This window comes from Poecile atricapillus, chromosome 1 (genome assembly GCF_030490865.1).
Source record: "Poecile atricapillus isolate bPoeAtr1 chromosome 1, bPoeAtr1.hap1, whole genome shotgun sequence".
NCBI lineage: Eukaryota > Metazoa > Chordata > Aves > Passeriformes > Paridae > Poecile > Poecile atricapillus.
Genome location: NC_081249.1, coordinates 154,512,268 through 154,534,937, shown reverse-complemented (window position 1 = coordinate 154,534,937; position 22,670 = coordinate 154,512,268). Strand labels below are relative to the sequence as shown.

The 22,670-nt window shown below is 35.0% G+C and overlaps 1 protein-coding gene across 5 annotated transcripts in view; it reads left to right on the top strand.

The window, feature by feature from the left end:
• HEATR5A (HEAT repeat containing 5A) overlaps nucleotides 1-22,670 on the top strand; it is a 64,766-nt gene that overhangs the window by 22,356 nt on the left and 19,740 nt on the right. For 2 of the 5 annotated variants that reach the window (XM_058837683.1, XM_058837676.1), the window contains exons 11-24: nucleotides 564-814; nucleotides 3,187-3,298; nucleotides 4,160-4,312; nucleotides 5,615-5,714; nucleotides 6,379-6,488; nucleotides 10,659-10,822; nucleotides 10,941-11,116; nucleotides 11,729-11,834; nucleotides 14,083-14,273; nucleotides 14,717-14,876; nucleotides 16,016-16,205; nucleotides 16,782-16,951; nucleotides 20,096-20,122; nucleotides 21,960-22,098. In XM_058837683.1, the coding sequence (XP_058693666.1) occupies nucleotides 564-814; nucleotides 3,187-3,298; nucleotides 4,160-4,312; nucleotides 5,615-5,714; nucleotides 6,379-6,488; nucleotides 10,659-10,822; nucleotides 10,941-11,116; nucleotides 11,729-11,834; nucleotides 14,083-14,273; nucleotides 14,717-14,876; nucleotides 16,016-16,205; nucleotides 16,782-16,951; nucleotides 20,096-20,122; nucleotides 21,960-22,098 (2,049 nt within the window). The remainder of the gene's footprint in view (nucleotides 1-563; nucleotides 815-3,186; nucleotides 3,299-4,159; nucleotides 4,313-5,614; nucleotides 5,715-6,378; nucleotides 6,489-10,658; nucleotides 10,823-10,940; nucleotides 11,117-11,728; nucleotides 11,835-14,082; nucleotides 14,274-14,716; nucleotides 14,877-16,015; nucleotides 16,206-16,781; nucleotides 16,952-20,095; nucleotides 20,123-21,959; nucleotides 22,099-22,670) is intronic. The other 3 variants (XM_058837694.1, XM_058837706.1, XM_058837701.1) reach the window with 3 other exon arrangements.

Genomic DNA, 22,670 nt, shown 5'->3' with positions numbered 1-22,670 from the left:
ATTATTTTCTGTTTTCTTCCAATAAACTTAAAAAAAAAAGGAGGAGGAAGGAAAGTTGACTGCCTTACATGCTGTAGGAAGATTTCCAATATTGCCCAGAAAGTTCTTTATCTTTCCTAACCTGTGCAAATATGTCAATTAAAAAACAAATAAAATTGTCTTTATCAAATTTTACTTCATTAAGAGTTGTATTTAAGGTCCAACACTTCATAATGTTTATAATAAAACAGTTAAATTGAGATGGGTACCTTTATTGTTCTCATTTAGCTGTATCCATGACATGGATCCTTACAGAAGCTTACAGCTATTTTCTATGCATTTTGGGGGATAACTGTGCAATATGTTAGGTTTCCTCCATAGTCTTACTTTTCATCCAGGATAGATTTTTCTAAGAAGAACTTAATTACTTCAATTTGTTACAATTACTTAAAAATAAAAAACAATAGTACTTTTTCAAGAGAAATTGGATTGTGTTATGTTTGCCAGTCCAGCATATACATTTTTGCTTCTTTGACAATCTGTTTGCCTCTTTCTTAAGTGTGTTTATTCTTTTGATTTTTCAGGTGTTCTGGAAGCAGTAATTTCTGTCATTCTTCATCCCAGCATTTCAGTTAGACTGACAGCAGCTTGGTGTTTGCGCTGTATTGCGGTAGCACTGCCCTCTTACGTGTCCCTGCTGTTGGATCGTTGCATTGAACGTCTCAGCGCGTTGAAACCCTGCCCAGAAGCAGTAACTGGCTATAGTTTTGCTGTTGCTGCTTTGCTGGGTGCAGTAAAACATTGTCCTTTAGGAATTCCACATGGAAAAGGGAAGGTATGGTCTGAATACTTTACATATAGGCTGTTACATTTTTTTTCAGTGGTATTTGCATGTTTTCTTTGAGATGTGATCACAATACCCAGTGATACTGATGACATACTTTGGTTTCTCGAGAAGAGGACTTTGAAGCTTACCATGACCCAAATAAGCATGTATTTTTCTCATATGTGTCAGGAGCAGAAATTCCTGTTTCTTGGGAATGACTTTCAAGTGTACAGCTTAGTCAGTGCTTACGGCAGTGACTACAATTACTATCTTGGAAATCTTTGGTCAAGTCCAACAAATGCACACACAGAATATAACAGAAGTCAGCTTCTTGCATTAACTCAATCTAAGATGCCAATCTCCTCACTAGTGCAGCTAGAAGATGCTGTGCTCTAAAGTTTTAAGGACAAGCAGCTGTAGAAATAAAGGCTGGGGGAAGGAGCTGTTTCCATCTTAATGGGCACTTTATCCACTGAGTTACTCATGTTTGGAAAATCATGGTGGATCACAAATGTCAGCTGTACGTGCTGATTTTTTGCATAATGTAGAAACTTGCATTCTTTCTTCTGAAAATAACTATTTCAGTGCCAGTGGATAGTAAGAACATTCTGGACATTTAGAGTCTTGACTCATGAACTTTTCCTTGTGATTGATGAAAGATCATGTAGAGAGAACAAAATGAATGTAATTTGCCCTCTTCAGTAGATGAGAAGTGCCATTCAAATACTGTGCACCTAAGCAGAGCTGAATTTTCTGTTTAACAGAGAAACGTAATTCTTAGCAAAGATTTCTTTTAGTGGAATATAATAGGATGAAATTGGGCTAGGGAGGAGGTATGGGAGGGCAGAAAAAATATGGGAGGAACACTGTATTCTGTACTAAGTTGTCAGGGGGAAGAGCAGAACAGTTGACAAAAGCCCTTTTCTGCTCTCTCCTAGGAACACTGCCAGATTCCAGACTAGCTCCTCTTCTGAGGAGTGGAAAGAGAGCAGTTTTGAGAAGGAAATATCAAACATAGACAATAGTGATCGCTAGAGAAGCTGTTTTATATTAATGGATTATCCTTTGAGAGGGCAATTAGAGTTGCAGGTGGAACATAAAGAAAATAAAATTAGTGAGTTTATGTATATTTAATATTCAGCCCTATTGCTTATAATTAAGTTTTAAAAAATTCTTCAGATATAAGGTATTCCTCCTACTATGTGGAGAAAAATTGTCAGAAACCATTAAATTACATCCTTTCTAGCATGTATGCTTTACAGGTAGTTTAAGTATACTAAGTGTTTAGTGATTTTAGGAATAATATTTTTAAAAGGTACTGTTTTATTTTAGAATCAGATGTGTTAACTCTATCTGGAATCTATACAAATATGTTTCTTCTTTTACAACCACCTGGTAGCATTATGGAATTGCGGAAACTAATACTTTCATATTGGAAAAAAAACTTCAGATGAAGTTTTGGAAGTGTAAACATCTCAAAGATTCATGAAACAAACTTTCATGTGCAACCTTTCACGATTTTCAAAATTTAAGTGTGAAAAAATTTATATAAGGATATTTTCTATACTGAAGCTTTTTAATGATAGTTTTGATAATGCCACTTCTTACTTGGAATACTGACTCATGAGCAGTTTGTTTTGGAGACTGGACATGATGCAAGTAATGTAAGATACTTTTTAGCATATGTGAAACATAACTGAAGCCAACTACATGCAGAATACTTATAGTATTTGTAGCCATACTGTGGTAATTGTGCATGGACACAAGGATGGTCCTTCATGTGAGTTGTACCATGTAAGGTACCTTTTGGTAACAAGCAGAGTCACCTTGCATTTAGCATATAATGGGCATGTGCAGTTATACTGGAGCAGCTAAAATAGAATTAATTCCAACTATACTATTTTAATTTATTTGTCAGTTATACCATTTGTTGATTTGAAAAATGGTCAGAGAGAATTATAGACTTTACTCTTAAACAAGGATAAAAAGATAATTATCACTCTCACCCCTTCTTCTGAGCTGTAATTCATAGATGTCATGCATACATCATGACATAAACAGAATATCAGACCACTTCTATCCTTCCAGTGCAATTTCCTGTGGAAATTATCAGTTATCATTTTACTGTTAATAAAAGAGAGGGTACAAAGCAGAAAGTAACTTACCTAGTACTCCAGAGAACTGCTGAGGCTGTCCCAGACTAGTACTGAAGTCAGGAATTGCAACTTCATGAGCCTGAATTTATTGCCATAGTGTAAGAGGAAGATGGCATTCTCCTCTGGGAGCAAGAGAATAGGGTTAAGCATTACACCAAATAGTATTGAAAAAAAAATTGTTAGTTATCAAAATGTGATGTTCTGTTTTTCTCTTTTACTTTGAAGGTAATCATGACAGTAGCAGAGGATTTGTTGTGTTCAGCTTCTCAGAACAGTCGCATTTCACTGCAGCGAATGCAGGCTGGATGGCTCTTGATAGCTGCTCTCATGACATTAGGTAGTAGCTTTCTACATTTTTTCCTAATCTACATTAAGGTGTTCGGTGTTCTGTCTCTGATTTTTAGTTTGAGATTTTGTGTAATTTACTGCTGCAAAATAATTTAAAAAGCCCCAAATGTTGGAATATTTAGAAAAACTTTCTGAGATAAAAAATATTATTTCTTTCAAGTTTGCTATTAGTTCATTGAGAACAATTTCTGAAAAACAGTGATTGGAGTGGGACTGCTATTAATTAAATGTAGATAACAAATTTCAAAATTAATCTAACCAAATCTAGTGGTGATGAAGAATTTTAAAATATTTGTCCCTGCAAAAAATGAGCTAGTCATTTATATTTCCCTTTTGTCAGGCATTTGAAATCTTACAGAATTTTCTGAGATGTATTAATGGTCAGATTATTGACTGTGATCAGTAAATTACTAATGAAGAATATTTTTATTTGCTTTGGTCATATTTTTAATGTTTTCATGTGCTACTTCTGCCCAAAAACTCCCCCATTTTTTTTTTCTTACGTTGTTGTACTTAATTAACCTAAAACAAATGTTTGCTTTTCTAAATAACACTATTGATCCTTGCATCTCTTTTATGCTGGTCGTGTACAGGGTCTGTACTTTGTAGAACAGAGATTGTATTTGGTTTGGTAACATACTAGTAAATATGTCAATGGGTGTGTAGTTTTATATGAAAATGAAGTATCAAACCAGTAAATATTTGAGAAATTACATATGAGATGGTTGGGAAAGTAGCATATGGTTTTGTTCATCCTGTAAAGATTTTGTGAACACAGTAAAAAAAAGAAGGAAAGAAAATTTAGTTTTATTAATCCTTGCATTAGCATAACAACTGCCAAAATTTACAGGTCCTGCAGTTGTCCAGCATCATCTACCACGAATGCTGTTACTGTGGAAGTGCATTTTTCCATCATCTCCTAAAGACCTAGAAACAGAGAAGACACGAGGAGATGCATTTACCTGGCAGGTAACACTGGAAGGTCGTGCTGGTGCCCTCTGTGGTAAGCCAGATTTACTATCTTTCTCTGCATATTTAAAATTGGGCTCTTTTGAGTGCAAATTTCCCTTTTGAAAGGACACGGACACTTCATATTGATTTTTTTTCACTAGATGGTAAGGGGTATATTCACTTCCCAACATACTTGCTTATAGATCAGTATTTACATATATGATTCATTTTTGTGGAAACAGACAAAAAAACCCAACAAACCAACCAAAACAAAAGCCCAAACAAACAAAAAAAGCCAAAAAAACCCCCAAACCAAAAAAAAACCCCAAGAGAGTTTTCCCTCTACTTCTTCTAATCAGTTGATTTTCAAGCAATAAATGATAATCAGGAAGGTTGCTTCCCTTGTTTAGCAAACAAATCACGATGACTGAAGATCCAAAGCAGGGTATGTTCTGTTGTTTACACAGTCTGTTACATTTGGAAAACAGTAGTTCTGTTGCCTAACAGGTAACTCACTATAAGCAAAATAAAATTGTGGGTCATGCAAAAAAGTTTGTGAAAGTGGAAGGACTTGGTTAAAAATTACAATTAGGTAGTTGCAATTCTCAAGCAGGAAAGAGCACTTTGAATGTGGCTGCTCTCTGGTAGGTTGCAATTTTTTATCATGAAGTACTGTGAATTTAGGTTTCCAGGAAATTGCCCCAGTGATCTTCAAATACTTAACGTGTTTCAGTCTTGTATTCCAGAGTACTAAAGGGTACTTTGCTTTCTGGAAATGTGAATGCTGTTGTAGTAAGCACCCCTCTCTCTTGCTAGTAAGATACATTGCAAAGCGTGGAATTCAATAGTAATTTCATTTTAGAAGTACCTGAACAATTAACCTTTAAATATTTTTTCTTTAGAAAATAGGTCTGTTATACGGTATATTCTCTAGATGCTTTTGGAAATTAAACTCATGTTTAGTTTTCTGTAAATTATACACATATTAATAGGTTCCTAGAGTACAATAATTGAACTAAATTTTAATGGAAAATTAGTAAAGTAAGTGCTAAGTCACTTGATCATGCTTCTATTTTCTTTTTATTATTGTTGTTATAGAATTATCATGAAGTTGAATTACATACCATCACTTAGTTCATAACAAAATTTTAAAAATAATTGCATTTACGTATGCAATTAAAAGTCAGGGTATGAATGTCTGGGTTAAAACACTTAAACTATGCATCTGAATTTTTTCATTTCTACTTTTATACATTATTAGTGATGTAGTAATGTAATTACTTTGCTAATGTGATTTTTTTTTTTTTTCAACTTATCTCACACTAAGTAAATTGAAATCCAATTCCTTTTCTAGCTATTAAAAGCTTTGTTTCCCATTGTGCTGGTCTTCTTACGGATGAAGTTGTTCAGAGACTTCTTCCTCCTCTCCCAAGTGCTGTTGATTTATTGACACAGTAAGTGTCTGTATACAACTGTTATTTTAAAAGCTAGAATAATCTGTATTTGATTGGTGCACTTTATAAAGGGAGTTTGTGTTTGCAGATTTCAGTGTCATGTGAAAAATCTAAGGAAGACTTTCTTGCAAGGTGTTTTTTTAAGTTAGTTTTTATGTACTGATTTTTTAATTAAAAATACATGTTTGCACTTATACACCATATTTTTTATTAAATAAGAAGCTAAGTTCTAGATATGCTTGATAAAAGCTCTTTTAGACATGGATATTTTTTGTATTTAATTTCAGATCTAAGCTGGAAAGGGTTTTATTAAACGTTTGCCTTTTGAATATAGAACAATTCAAGGCATTTGTGTTCTAAGCTCTAACTTGGGGAAATATAGCCACAAAATTTTGTTGTCATAGACATAGGTAATTTCAAATCAAAGGAAATAGAAAGCTTGTTTATTTCTCTGGTATTAAATGAAAATTACACTTGGAAATGGACAACAGACATTCTGTCACAACATGTGAAATAAATTGATTTCCTTTTACTATTAGTTATGCAAATCAAAATGTACTTCGAATATGTATAGGTTTTAAAGGCATGTGGTACAAATGAAACTGGAGTGTTACATAAAATTTGAAGTCCCTGCTATCTCTGACATGGTATTTTATATTTTAAGGCTTTCTTCAATATACAAATCATATGGAAATTCCTTAAAAACACCGTCAACTGTTTACAGACAGAAACTTTATGAATTACTAGCAGTATTGCCCCCAAAGGCCTATGAAGGTATGTATTTACATACAAGGAGAAACCCATTAAAAATTCTATGGTTCATTTTTAAGTTTTTGTTCATCATGTATTCAGCCAGCAAAAATTAGTTCCACTTTTTCTAAAAACCAAATTTTATTCCCTCTATTTAAGTTTGATGAATTGTAGCAAAGTCACTGTGGTTTTGAAGAGCTAGTGTTCATGATCTTGTTTCCTGTCTAATACCAACACACGCCTCTGTTAGAAACAGACATTTTCACTACATTTTTGGTTGAAACTTGATAATGTTTCAATTTCAAACTAGTTGAAAAATTTCTTTCCTTTCGTGCCTAATTAAATCCTAATTCCCACAGCTGTAGCTTTAGCTTAAACTAGTTGTATAAAGACCATTGAAAGAATTCAAATTAATTGATTTAACAAAGCATATATTACAGATATATTAATCTGATCCTGTGCAGATTGTGGATAAAAGGTTTGTATTTAAAGAAAAATTTCAACAAAATCTGGGGATTGACTTACTTTTTATAGGAGAACATAAAAAGAATCTAGGCCACTGATCCATCAACTATGCAGTGTAGTTGGATGTGTCTAACTTTCAGCTCAAATATTTAATATGTTTTTTTTCTTTAAATCGTTTGCTGTACAGTAGTTTATGAACTGCAGTAAGGAACTGAAATGTTTTTGTCAGCTGTAAAGAGAAGTACAGGGTATTCTTCAGGACACAGTCAATATGGAGCAACAATGCTCTAAATTAGCTGTGTCCTTGGAGGGAATCCTTACTCAAATAGTCTGCTCCATCTAGTGGTAACTGTTAAGAGAATTGGGACAAATCCCTGACCTGTGCCTTAAAGCTGTTGTCACTTTAGAAGTATGTATAGAATGAGGCATAGTGTATAATACTCATTTGTGGCTGAAAACTGCATCTCCACCCCTAAGAGCAAGTTACTCCTTTTGTTCTTGTATTACAGGAGCAACATGTTACAGAATACAAATATATGGGTATGGCTGGGTTTGGCAGTTTCTTGGTGTGTTTGGGATTTTTGTGTATGTTCTAACTTTACTGAAAATACACAGTGTTTTACAGTGTGACATGCAAAATGTACCTCTTGTGAAAGAGCAGCCTAGCTGAGGATGCTGAATTCTAGTCCAATAAACAAAGAAAAAGCATGAAGAGTTTGTTATAAATAAGTGAGCACCCTGCTGAAATGTTGAAAACAGCCTTAGAATCAAAACAGGTGTAGTCTTAGAGGTGTCCACTCATGTGTAATACAGCAGTATGAGAGTGTGGAAGGAATGGAAATGCGTACATTGCCGGAACTTATTTTTATATATCTTAACATATAGGTATGCATCATTTGAAAATGCAATGAAAAGTTTCCAAGGTAAAACTTGAAACAAATGCCATTCTTTCCATATTATTTCCAGTATGCATGAGACTTCATGCAGAAACTGTGTGTCTTTGCAGCTACTGGGAATTTTAAAAATAAAATGATTGGGGAAGCAGTATCACTATGGAACTCAGGATGTTTTTTTCAGTGTCTAAATGTAATAATTTTAAACAGGGACAATATTAGGAGTACTCTTGTGTTGCACAGCAGGGCTCATTTTACATGGCTTAGAGTGACACACTGATTGAGAAGCTTTCACCAGTTAATGGTTTTATTTCTTTTGATTTTTTTTTTTTTTCTTCAGCCCAGGTAGTTAGACAGATGACAGAAATCTGTAAATTGTTTCTTTTTGAGAAAATTGATGATGGAAACATTTACCAGGAGCTGTAACTCAAGATTTTCGTATTTGTAAATTATGCGTACAACTTGTTTTCTTTAGTACAAGGGAAACAAAACAAAATAGCCAGGAAAATAAACAGCTGAGAACAGACTATTCATATATCCAAGCTTATTTTTCAATGCATGCCTTTAGATTTCTGAGGCCTGAGATACTGTGACTTGTTTTGGCTCTGCTTGGTCCTTTCCTGCTCTCTTTCTGCTTCTTTGATGTTTCTTTTATTGTTTTGTCATCACTAAAAATCATATCTGATCAAACAGCAGAATTTTACTAAGTTTTACCATGAGTGTGCATGAATCATAATTAATTCTTTGCATTATTTCAGCATTAACAGATGTGAGAAGTACATATTAGGTAAACTTGAACATCAGTGAAATACATTAAGCATGCTTTAGTTGCTGTCTTCCATTGTGTATGAATGGTTAAGACCTGTAATTTATCTGGTCCAAAGTATGAATTTGTTAAGCTGAGGAAAGCTGGTTCTAAGATGACAAATCATATTTGTGATCATTTTCATGTGTCATTAGTTTTGGATTATAATGTACTCATGTTTTCAAGACACTTATTTCTTGTGTGTTAATATAAAAAGTCTTATATTGTCCAAATAGAATTCAAGCTACTGAAATTATTTAGGTGAAATTTTCTATTAGATTTCTTGATGTTTGCTGTTGTCTGAATTTAATATGTTTTGTCAGACGCATTAGGGTTCTTTTCATTCTTCAGCTTTTTGTGCTTGTTATGCTCCACTGTTTAAACCATAGAATTGAATACAGACATTCACTTTGCCTTTTTAATAGGATGAGATGAATAGCTAGAATGCTGAAACAGCATTCTGGCTTAAAATTTAGAACTTCTTTACATTGGGGTAATACTGTTTGAAGTGTTGAGGATTGTCAAGTGTCTGGGACTAAAATAAACCTTTATTTAGTTTAAAAATTCTGGTTATCTCCATGAAATTTTATTTCAAAAGCTGCTATTTTTCATAGGAAGGAGATTTTTTTAAAAAAAAATTGTCATGATGAGTAATAATGAAAGAACTGTTTCTAGTTGTTAACTGTCATTGGGTTTTTTTTAAAGCTCTATTTCTTTCACATGTTATCTGTGCACCTTGCAATATATTTGATAGTGCAAATATTTTGCATTTAGATTTGAGTAAAGTATTTTGGAAAAATTGCATAGTTGCTTAATTAGTCAGGGAAGCAGGCAAAGCAACAGATAGGTATCTGCAGGAGAAAGAGGCTGATAGGGCCAGGAGTTAGACGGGAAGGAGAGAGAAAGTCAGTTTCTCAGAGTAGATTCTGTTTCCAAGAAGGGTTAAGTAGCTGGTTGCTCTAACTGGTACCAGTTCTAACTGTGCTAATAACTTTGCTTGTGCTCATGAGGTGCTGAAAACTCTGTTGTCCCACTTTTTGAAACTTCCATGTGTTGAAAACTTATAAGCAGCTTTAGTGCAAACATGTAACTGTGTGATCAGCTAACAACAAAACTGAATGCAAGGAATCGGTTATATGGTGTTAGGTGCCCATCTCTCCCTCCTCCCCACTTCTTAGTGCTCATAATTCCCAATTCAGGAGGACTTGACTTTTCAGTCTTAATGCTCTGGAGGTAAATGATAAATAGTATTTGTATAAAGACTGAGTACTTTCTTTAAGATCAGTTTTGCAGTGTTTTTCTACACAATTGCAAACCAGTGCTTTCTCATCATAAATGATTCAGCACTGGAAATGTTCTCTCACTACAAACCCTATTTTAATGACCTAAATAGTCTGACTCAAAATGCTCAGTGTTGTGTTTTTTTTGTATTATGTACAACCTTGTCAGAAATATTATGTGCAAAAATATGTGGAAGTTTCAACTTTTCACTTCCAGTGAAATTTGTCATGATGTAACCTACAATACACTCCTTCTGCCTTGGTTTTTGCATGCAAACTCCTAAAATAGGGGACTGCATTCATCAGCTTTTGCTTATTTATCAAACCTATGGATGTTTTAAATTACTTCTGCTTGCCAATTTCAAGTATTCCTTTGTGATTACATAATACATTCCACAGCATTAATTCTCAGGAAATAGAAGAAAATACATCTGTGTTCATAACTGCCATTTCCCCTCTACTTTCTTTGCAAATGTAACTAATTTACTGGCTTATCAGTTGTATGGCATTATGCCTTCTGTAAAGAAAAGAGTCTGTGTTTCAGCTTCTAGATTGCTGTGGGTGCTTAGCTTGCTTATGTCAGGTACTGCTCTGTGGTTCCCCCTCTAACAGTGAGTCTTCTCTAACTATTTGAAGATTAAAGAGAAATGTTACGTGGATATTACTATTTCAGTATAAATGTATTGCTTCCTAAGTTGCTTGTGGCAAGTAACTAACCCATAGTTTTGAATATTTTTTCTTTAATTTAAAGGAAACTTCAGTGCTGTTCTAAAAGAGTTAGTGACTGACTTGACTGTCACAGATAGCCAGATTGATGCCTCTGCATCTTTGCTTCCATCCCTTTGTCATGAGAATGATCTCCTTTTACTCGGTCCCTCACTGCAGGAAACTGACCACCGATTTATTGAAGAGCAGGTACTTTTTTGTTCTATTATAAAGGTATTATTGTATTTTCATACAGCTGTAGTTATTTAGGTCAGTGCTCATTTAGACTTGGTCAAAAATATGTCTATCACTCTTTTCCTTCTTACAGCTCCTTTTAGGTAACAGCATAGCTGGTGGCAGCCTGGAGTATGACCCTTACTCAATTTATGAGAAATTTGCAAAAGGGGATTCAGTACCTAAACCACTACCTCCTGCATTATCTGTTATCAGTGCAGCAACTCGACTTTTTGGAGTTGTGTTTGCCCACATAACAGAATCTCACAGGTAAAGTAGGTTGGTTCCCCATGTAGGTTTCAGGCAGCTGTTTGTTTATGAGAATACCTGCCAATAAAATTGCCAAATGATTTATTTGTTCTTCTGACCTGTCTTTGCTTCTTTATTCTATCTTCATTGATTGCTTTTATTGCAGATTTTTTTTCATCTTTTTTTTTTTTCCCCATCTGTCACCAGTTTCCTGGTTGGTTTTCTTCACTTATTTCTCAAGACCTGAATTAATTGCTGCAGATAAATGCCTTTGAATTTTCTTTTTCCTTTGCTTCTTCCTTTCTCAATTCTAAGTCCAAAATGCATTATTCCCATACATAGTTCCTTTTAATAATGTCTGTTCAATGTTACTTTGATACAAGTGATTATATGTGAATACATATATGGTAAAAAATGTAAAATGTTAATGTATGGAAGTTCATATTCTAATATGAAATGCACTTTTTTTTGTAGTAGACAGGGATGCCAGTTGAAGGAAAAGGCTCGAGAGTTAATTTGTTCCACTTCTGGTCTTATATATAGACTTTGTTATGAGTTTTAAAATGAAATTTTAAGGCTTGGTTTATTTCCTTAATTGTCAATTATGTGGTTTCTTTTCTGTTCTTGTTTAAGGCTTCAGGTGTTAGAACAGTTGTTGAATTGCATAAAACAAACAAAAGGATCTCGACAACAAATAGTGCAACTACATGTTGTGTCAGCCTTTTCTACTTCCTTAAAGGTAATCTGCTTTCTCACTCTCTCCTTTCTCTCTCTCTCTCCTTCGTTTCTCTTTCTCTCTCTGTCAGTAAACCATATCTCTTGGTTCAAATATATCAGTTGCTGTGGTTTGAACCCAGCCACACAGCCACTCGCTCACTCTCCCCATAGTGGAGAGAACTGCAAGAGTAAAAGTGAGAAAACTCCTGGGTTGAGATAAAGACAGTTTAATAGGGAAAACAAAAGCCATGCACACAAGCGAATCTAAACAAGGAATTAATTTCCTACTTCACATCAGCTGGCAGGTGTTCTGCTGTTTCCAGGAAAGCAGGGCTCTACCGTGCCTAACAGTCACTTGGGAAGACAAAATATCATCACTCCAAACATTCCCTTGCCTCCTCCCAGCTTTATATGCTGAGCATGATTCCATGTTAAAGGAAGAACTGCTGTCTGAGCATTCTCACACTGTTGAAGGAGCAGCACACAGACCACCTGAGATTAACTGCTGAGACAGACGCCTCTTTGCAGTGTGCAGCCCCAGTGAGCAGCTGTCCCCTTGGTCTCTTCATTGTTATACACACTCACTCTCTGGTGTGCTTCCTCCTTCTTCCAGCTTGACTCTGGATTTCCCATAGCAGAGTGTCAGGTATCGGATTTAAAAAACAAAGTTATTTAATAGAGTTAGACAGCAGCAGGTCAGCTCAAGCTGGGGGCTTCTGGGGAAGTACTCAGAGCAAAAATCCCATGGCAATTATACCTTTACAATTTATGCAACTACTTTTCATATGCTCTTTATGTCCAGTGGTGATTTTTGGTAAGGGGTCTTCTAATATGTTATTGGGTTTTTTCCCTGTGTCTGTGCAAGTAGGTGGTTCTTGAGGAACTGCAGCTTCTGTTGTCCTGATCTTCTGGTGCCCCTGCTCTCTGGCAGAGCACAGAAAATTTAAAAAGCCCTAGACTTCAGATAACCGTTTCCTAGGAACAATTAAAACACCAGTGTGTTATCAGTGTTCTTGTACTAAAGACAAAACACAGCATTGTACCAGCTACTAGGAAAATTACGTAGAAAATTAACTCCATTCCAGACAAAAAACATCTCTAGATGTAAGTTCAGAACTATCGGTCTAAGGCTTAATCTAATCCAGCTACTCATGCTGAGCCAGTAAAGCTGGGCAAACAACATCCTAAATCACTGAGTATTTTACCTCTGTGTAGTTCATTCTACTTAAAACTTAATTATGCTAAACAGCTACTGCTTGACAGGCATGTGGTATGAAATCTGGTCCCTTGGGGTCAGCTGTCCCAGCTGTGTTTCCTCCCAATTCCTTGTTCATCCCCACTCTGCTCACTGGTGGGGTGGCACAAGAAGCAGAAGAGGCCTTGGCTCTGTGTAAGCACTGCTCAGCACTAACAAAACATCAAAACATCTCAATCTTGTCTACCCTGTGTTCAGCACAAATCCAAACCATGGCACCATGCTAGCTACTGTGAAGAAAATTAACTCTACCCTAGTCCAAACCAGCACAGTACACAGAAGTTTTTGTTTTGCATAGCAATCAAGGTGATCAGTCTTGTTTTCTGTGGTAATATGTTATTTTGTGATGTCATAGCTTTCTTGAGTACAAATTAATCACTGTTGAGTATTTCCCCTTTTTTAATATTAGTTTTAGGGAAACCTGTTTTAGTACACTCTAGTACTAACATCCATACTAATGTCATTCAAATGAGAGAGCTATGGAAAAATTCTGTTTGTATAATTTCTGTCTTTGTTACTGTCTTTTGTATTTCTTACTGTATAAATAAAAAAATAACAATTGATAAAATAAAGTAATCTCATAATTATCTGCTATTTGTTCGTTTTCGCTGATTCTTTATTTGTATTTTCCTCTGTTCATATGCAGTTTTCATTCTTCTCTTCTTAACCAGATGTTTTGGACTGAGATTTTTTTTTGTGTTACTCTGCTCTCACTGGTTTTCTTCTTGATATTATTTTTTGAATTTTATGCTAATATGTTGGTTTATCTGGTTCTACTGCAATCTATCTAGTATTTCTTAAAATCATAATGTTGCTACTAAAATGTTGTGCTGTGATGTAGAGTTATGTAGTGTTAGACATCTAACTCTCATAACAGCAAATTGAAAGAGAGGAATTCTTCAGACAGAGGGGAAGAAAATAAAAGTCCTTCTGCAGTTCTTGGATTTTTTGCATGACTGACAGAAAAGCACACTCTGATTACTGTCTCTTTAATATATTTAATGTTTATTTTTAGCACTTGGCTAACTGCAAGGCAGGTTTAGGTTCAGAAGAGGTTAGAAGATCTGCCCTGATGTTGGTAATGGGTGCCTTGGAAAGCAATAATCCACTTCTAAGATGTGCTGCTGCAGAGTGTGTGGCCAGGTTGGCACAGGTGGTTTCTGACAGTGCCTTCACTGCTGGATTAGCGCAAGTCAGTTTTGACAAGTAAGTTCACAATAAGCATGAAAAGGTATTCCTTGAGTTTATAAAAATATTTGAGAAATCTATCTGGCACCTATTAGGATAATTTTAAAAAGCTGGTTTCCTTCATGAGCTTATGTCATTTCAGAAATTAACAGGAAAAAATACTGCCTGAGTTCTTAATGTATTTCTTAGTGTAAGATTATCTAAGTAAGCTTTCCTTTACTAAGTAAGCTAAGTAGACTTTCAAATGAATTAAATTAGCCGCTGTTCTAGCAACATTATTTAAGTGTAGCTAAAATATTTTGATGCCGTCTTCAGATAAGAAGAATCTTTGGATTTTGGGAATATAATAGTGTCTAATAAGTTTTATTTCTGATTTTATACCAGAAATTTCATTTGTAGATGTGCTTATTACATAGTAAGAGTCTTGGTGATTAAACTAACAGCTTTTTTTCAATTAATAGGCTAAAATCTGCTAGGGATGTGGTATCAAGAACAGGTCATTCTTTGGCTCTGGGATGTCTGTATAGGTACCTAGGAGGAATAGGTTCTACTCAGCACCTGAATGCATGTGTTGGAATCCTTTATACTTTGTCTCAGGACAGTACTTCACCTGATGTACAGGTACTTGTCACTTATATAAAAATGTTATGTTACAAATTAACTGAATTGTATTCTGGAGTTTAAGGTTCTTTTTCTTGTAAAATTAACAGATTCACAACGTCATAGGCATACCTCACAGGTAATGGGTGGAGCAGCAAAGGCAGTGTGGAATACAGCCCCTGCTCAAAATCAGCCTTCAACAACTTCCACAGCAAGAAGTATGATGAGATGTGGAAGGCTCATATTTAATGATTTGCAAGACTGATAAGGCTCACTTCAAAAACAGTATCTGATGTTTAAGGGATTGATTCATTTCATATTCACCTATACCTTGACTTTGACTAGATAGTACTTAGGATTTTTTGTCTGAGGGATTTTTTTTGTTTGTGTCAGTTTTTGTCTCTTTTACATTGTTTACCTCACAGCATATTTTGTTGAAGGGTCATACAGTAAATAAAAGGGATTTGTCACCTGAATGCTGTATAATTTGGTGGATAAACATTGTTGAGTAAAGCAAGAAATTTTGAAAATTAATTAATGTTGTTTCTCAGTGGCTAAAACTGTTACCTATCAGAATAGCTTTAAGAGACATTGAGTGTATTTAATGTATTTGTCTAAATATCAGTTAAAGAATTTTTAAAGCTTTTTCCACAATATTTTTGCACAAAGAGGAACTATTTGTTGAGATGAAACAGATTTGGCTATTTGTGCAAAGTAACTGTGGCTACAATGATAGGTTATTTAAGAAAAATTCTGAAATCTTTTTCAGAAATTTTCACAATTTTGTTCTTGCACAAGGAACTGTAAGAAATTTTTTAAATAATAGAATAGAATAAAGGAATAATAATCAGTGTTATTCCTAAACTAAATTGCTAAATCTAATTTACTATTACATTCAATTTTTCGTTTATTAACAATGACACATTTAAAATGGTTGTTTCACTGCACAACATACAGTTTCTTGTAAAATATTCAAAATGGCTTACTCAATATCAGATTCATAAAGTTTCTTTGTATAACCCCTCTATTTATTCCTTTGGAAAACCTAAAAGTGCAACTTCTATTACACTTCATCACTGAATTTCACTTTTAACTGTCAAATTTTTTAAAGGTGTTATGTATATCATATAGAGTTTACATTACTGCTTCTTACTTTACAGGCATGGGCTCTACACTCTCTGTCACTAATAGTAGATCTGGCTGGGCCATTGTATCATGTGCACGTGGAACCTACCTTATCTCTTGTTCTCATGTTGTTGTTGAGTGTGCCTCCAGCTTATGCTGAAGTTCATCAAAGCCTTGGTCGCTGTTTAAATGCACTTATTACCACTCTGGGCCCTGAGCTGCAAGGTATATAACATACAAATGTGTCAGCTTTGTTTGCTGTAGCAACCAAATTGCTAAACATTTAATGTGTGTGATTGGAGTTGTAACAAGTAAGTTACAGATCTAAGTTTCTTTGTTTAGTTGTAAGACAGTATTTCATAGGCTATGACTTTATGCAATCAAGATGACATGACAGCTAGTTTTCCAAAAATAGTCTCTTGACATCATTTCCTTTGTTTGAACTGGTTCTCCGAGCCTTGCCTTGGGCTGAAATTTCTTACATGAATTTTACGTTTTACATTTCTTCCATTCTTACATCTTCTGACTCTAGCATGAGAATAGAGGTGTTCATATTTCAAGAGTTAAGAGCCCATCTATGTCTTATTTATGATATAGACATTTAAAATTTGCATCTAAATCACCAGAGAGCAATGTGATCACTATTCATCAATATCAAAGTATGGCACAAATACAAGGATCATCCTTTAGGAGGTTGAACGTTATGGCTGGCTTGGGAAAAAGACAGGTTATCATGTTTATTAGAAATAAATGTATGTCTTAAAAACAAACAAAAAGTAGCCTTCTTTATTCTCAATATAGGCAGCAGTACAGCAGTGTCAGCCTTAAGAACTTCCTGCCTTTTGAGCTGTGCAGCGATGCAGGATAATCCTGACTGCCTTGTTCAAGCTCAAGCCATCTCTTGCCTTCAGCAGCTTCACATGTTTGCGCCTCGGCACGTCAACTTGTCTAACCTTGTAAGCTGCCTCTGTGTGAGTATATATTTACTAGTTTATATCCATGTATTTTAAAATTCGTTCATATTTTTCATAAACACCTAAAAAATGCAGATGTTTCTTTAAGCAGAGAAACTGATCATTGTGTAGGCATGAGGTGTTTCATGTTCTCTTACAGGCAAGTATTCTATAGATCTTCTGGTTTTTTCCTTCAGTTTCTACTTCCCCTTTACAAGATGAGCACATTCTGTAGAAATCTTGGCCTTCTGAACTACTTGCAAGTGCATTCTGCTGTTCTTACTAAGGCCAGTTGTCTGGCAGGATATACCATTCGTTACAACTTTTTGCTGGATTTTTACCAGCTAGTTTATGTTGGACAATTTTTTCTCTCTGCTGCTTTTTATTGCCTTGGTTGAAGGATTGATTTTTAAAAATTGTGTGTACTAATTACTAGGAATTGCTTTGTTTCATTTTGTTTTTTCATGATGCTGAAAAATTGTAGATTTGTAGATTGGTAATTTCTGTAGCATTAATGGCTCAGTGTACTGAAATCTTCAAAGTCAGTAAAAAAATTTCTAATACAAGCTATAGTCAAATCAGGTCTTTGGAAGAAATAAACAAGTTTTTCAGCCCTATTTGAGAAGAGGTGGGGAAATTTATTTGTTGAGTGGGGTTTGTTTTGTTTTATTTTGACCCGGTATCTCTCTGTCTTTGAATAGCTGCTGTTCTGAAGTACTTACTTCTATTAAAAAACCAAAAAAACAAAAGCAAGATAATTTTCTAGTAGCTATTAGCCTTGGTAGATTTGGGGGGCTCACTGAGGGGGTTGGTTGGAGGTTTTTGAGGGGTTTGTTTTGCTGGCTTTTTTTATTTAGTACCTTCTTGTCTCACTGTCAATCGTAGAGAAACAAAAATTCATAGACAGTAAAGTTTTAATCTGATCTATTTCAACACAGTTCTTATTCACATCTTCCATGGGGTAGCACTTGTGTATCCATACTAAACATACATTAATTTTGTTTACGGTTTAGATTCCTTACATTCTCTTTATTTACTTTGACTAGAAACATGATTGTGGGAGCTAGGGAAAACTGAAGAAGGTTTTTCTGCCCCACGCTGTGGATCTGCTAGTTGCAGAAGTGCTGAAACTAATCTGGTGTTGTTTTAATATACACTAGCAATTATTTTCTCTTTGTTGGATAAAACATAGTTTTTCATACATTGATAAAATCACAACAAACTATTCAGTCAGTCTCTTGCTTGGAGAGTGTGTCAGCATTTAGGAGCATTTGTAAGTCCATGTACAGTCTGCTTCTATCTCTCTACTCATATCAAATACCTACTAATATGGAGGATGTCATGACGAAGTTGTCTGGTCTATGTAATGTTACTGATTTTTATTGTTTTTACAAGTTGTCTCAAAGCACTTCATACAGCAGTTTATGAACTCCATAATAGTAAATTATTCAATTAAGAAGTAGGGGTGAAGACTTGAGTATGTGTGTTCATGCATCTGAGCGTGTTCCCCTCTATCCCAGAAATGCCTGTAGGTTTCCTGGGAGAGGATTCCAACAAAATCAGTGACCTCACATGGGTGACCTTTTCACATTCTCATGAACTTGTACAACTAAGGCAAATATTGCTGGAACTGACAATTCAGTAACGTCACTATGTCTTTGAAGAGTGTCATAAACAAGGTTTTTTGAGTGTGTGTGTTGCAGGTCTGTGAGAAGATGATTGCACAAGCAGAATTCTGCATTTGTAAAACTCGACACCCATCCATGTAGCATCCATGTAGCTTCCGCCCACTAAATCACCATCTCATTAGGGAGGCAGAATGAGTTACTGGATCTGAAATTTGCAGATCTTCACTGTGCTGTTTACTTGCAAGGTGACCCTCAGCTAGTTATTTTTCATGAGTTTAAATGTCTGCAATTTGGAGAACAAGGTGTGATGGTCCCCCTTTGCATTGCATTTTGAAGTCTTAAGGGGAAGTAGCATGCAAAAGCTACACTCTAGATCATGTGGATATCCACCATTGCATTCTTTATTTAGGGAAGAAAAACAGGAGAGGCAAAGAATCTGTGGTCAGATGAGTGATCTTCCCCCCTCCATCCATAGAAAGATGAACTTTCATTCAAAATTTTGAAAACAAATGTGCAAACAATTTTTTTTTTGTTTTTTAGTAGCATTTCAACCAATGCACCTCTCCACCCTCTTTGCCCAAGGATTCTGTTAAATGCCTGTGCCTTCCAACTTGCCTTTTTAAAATTCTCATTTTTCTGCCATTCCCCTCCACTTCCTCTTCACCTCCTCTGTTACCTCCCTCTGCTCTCTCATAACCCTCCCTCCCTCCCATTTCTTTTTTCCATCATCAGGCAAGCTAACATTTTCTTGTGCAGGCAGCTGCAAGCTGCCTCCTATACCTGTCTTCCTACAGCATGAGATGGTTTCAGGTCTTCAGTGTATTTAAACAGTTCAGTTTGTAACTGTGCTAGCACTAGTAAAACATGACTTAAGCAATGGACACACTGCTTCACTGGCTCATGTTTTGTGGTTTGCTGGTTTTTCTTTCTTTTGGTTTTTTGTTTTTTGGGTTTTTTTTTAATTGTGTACATGTGTTTGTCATTATCTAGCTTCCCTTCAGCTTCTGAGAGTGTTCCCTGTTTGGATTGTTCATGGGGCTTCTAACAATAATGCATATTTGTCCTGCTATTTGAACTCTTGGCTCCAGAAGAATACAAATCATATGCTTTTAATCATGTCTAAAATTAGCTCTAAAACTAACTTAGGTGAGCACAGACTTCTAAAGAGCTTATCTCTGTAAGCTTGTGGTATAGTATTTTCAACACAGTGAATACCAGTTTTCAGCTCTAAGGTATTAACAATAAGATCAATATTGAAACACAATAAGTATACAATGTTAATAGCATTGCTGTGCTGTTCTCTTGGTACTATTAAAGTATTTATTTTAGGGGCATTTGGATTGGAATTTAAGTGTGTTCAACATGAAAAATAAGAGAAATTAACTAAGCAAATTAGGCTTTTGGTATGTTTGAGATAAGATTCTGAATTTTATTATATGCTGAACTTACATGTTACAGTCTCCATGTGTGGTTGATATCACTGTGATATCTATTTTGGTTTTGTCATGACTGGTTGTCGTTTGTTTTTGTGCAGGAAATCTTGTTGGATAATTCTGTGTTGGTAGGTCCCTGTGCCTTGTTAATCCTAAACTTTTGCAGTTTGCAGTGGTGTTTTTGTTTCATCTTTTGTCTTTCTTTTTAACCGTTTTAATGTAAATTCTTTTAGCATGTCAAGTGATATTTTATTGTCATCCTAACCAGAGCCTTCCTAACTTTCTGCAGATGGCAGGAATACATTTATGTATTTAGTGAGGGATAATTTTGTTTTTAATGTGTTAGATACAGACAGGGAACTGTTTGTACATTTAAATTTTAATGTGATGCTTGCATTTTGTGTCTATCATTTAGTCCTGTCTCCTGCTTAGAATGTGAGAGAATAGAGAGATAAAAAATACGTATCTTGCGTTATTTCAGAAGCCTCAATTGGGCCCTCTGCTTTTCCCCTGTTAAAATTTTGCACGGAATTTATGCATGTCCAACTTGAAGTAGAATGTGTAGCCTGCTTGCATAAATGTTGCATTGAAAGTCTCACTTGTTTCTGAAGTTGCAGTAAAAGTACCTTGCAGACATACCTATTGAGTCAGGTTCATTTCCTTGTAAGAGAATTATGCAGAGTGTATTTTTTTGTGTATAATTACATAATTCTGAGTATTGTAGATTCATGTGCATGAATAGAAATTCCCATGAATTAAGATGAAGCTTAGTTTTGTTAATCTAACAAAGCTAAAATTCTGTATTGCTTGTTCTTTTTGTCCTTCAGTTGCTCTCTTTAAGCTTATGTTAACAAATATATGTTAGTCATTTTGACTAACATATATTGGCCTGTTGCTGACAAATGAGGAGCACAGCCTAACAGAAGGTTTTCCTGCAGCAGACACTCAGCTCTATGTATTTTAAGGGTGGTGATAGCTAAGGATACACAACTGCTTAGTTGTAGAGAACAATTTTTTTTATGACAACCTAATCTTAATTTAGAAGAAGATGCATAGATATTGGTGTAACCATCTTGCCTGACCACACAGCTAGTTTATCATATCTTTAGGATTCCCTTCAGGATGGTCTTAAAATTGAAAGAAGCAAAAAAAAATATCAGAAAGCTCCACTCTAACAAAAACCCTTTGAAGCTATGGCTTGGGTTTTTTATTGTTTTTTATTGTTCCAGTAATAGTGAATCTATGATCATATATTTTCCAACAAAATAACCCTCATACTGGCCTGTTGGTGTTAAAATATGATGGTGCTATGAACTTTTTGCTAGAGACTGCTCAGGATGGCTGACCTGTCTCAGCATCATACATTCACCAATAACTCTCATCCTTTCTCTCACCTTTTCTAAAACATAATTTAATGTAAACTGAGTATGTATTTTTTTCCAATGAAACTGCAGCAGTGTTCTCTTCAGCCTTTCTTATAAACTTCCTTTCATGCATGGAGTTCTGTTTTACTAAAGCCTCTCACCCTTGGTTTCACTGACATTTCTCTAGTCATCTGATGATGACTGGTACTGAGTTTTCAAGCCTGTTGTATTCATATACCCAGTAGTCAAAGCATTAGTTGTTCCTTGAGACCACAATTCACCTGGCATTGAAGTTAATGGTGGTTTATGTACAATATTGTTTGAGAGGTGGATTCAGCCCCAAACCAATATTGTAAGTTGCCTTTTGAGAGAAAATGTTAAAAGTAGTGATATTTTTTGTAAAATTGACTACAGGACTTGCAAAACATTTCATTTGGAGGTTTAAAAAAAGAAAAAGAGCTGAGCAAAAAGACTATCAATTACATGTTTACTGACTTAACAGATTTGTCATAGCTGCAAGTTTTCAGAAAATACCAGCCTTACTGAGGTATTGCCACAGAGGTTTGTTAGCCATCTTACTGTATCTTCTTGCATGTTTCAGATGAATCTCTGTAGCTCATACTTACTACTGAGACGTGCAGTGGTAGCTTGCTTACGTCAGCTTGTGCAAAGAGAAGCTGCTGAAGTATCAGAATATGCTGTTGCACTAGTGAAAGAAAGCAAAGAAGATTTTACTCCAGGTAATGTATTGAAATTTTGAGATCAAAGAGCTCAACATATTGACAGTGAATTTTAAACACACTTTGCTATGAGTGTGAAAATTTGCTACACTCTTGAAATCTTAAACTTAAAACATTTTCTGCCTCATTTGTCTGTATAGTACCAAATTATGATAAAATAAGGAAATGCAAGGGGAGTTCCAGGGAAATCTAAGCCAATCTAGCCAGTAGCTGTTGTATTAACTTTTTTCTAAAAGTGATCACTAGTTCATCCTCATGTGCCTTTTTGTGAGTGGTGTTAAAAATTTATTTCACTTCAGCTTTCAATTCAAGCTCATTTGGAAATTTTCAGAAAATATAGACTACAGCCATTTAAAAACTGCTGATATTTAAAATTTGTAATATTGGCCAAATAAAAATTGGTCATATTAATTTAACAAATTATTTCCATGTGTTTGGGTTTGTGCTTTTTTGGATAATAATTTTAACTTCCGTTTCAAGTTAAAACATTGTTTTAGAATTACCTTATGAAGTAAGGTAAGTGAAATATTTTTTTTCAAGAGCTAGATGCTGTGGTAGTGGTAATGCTGTGA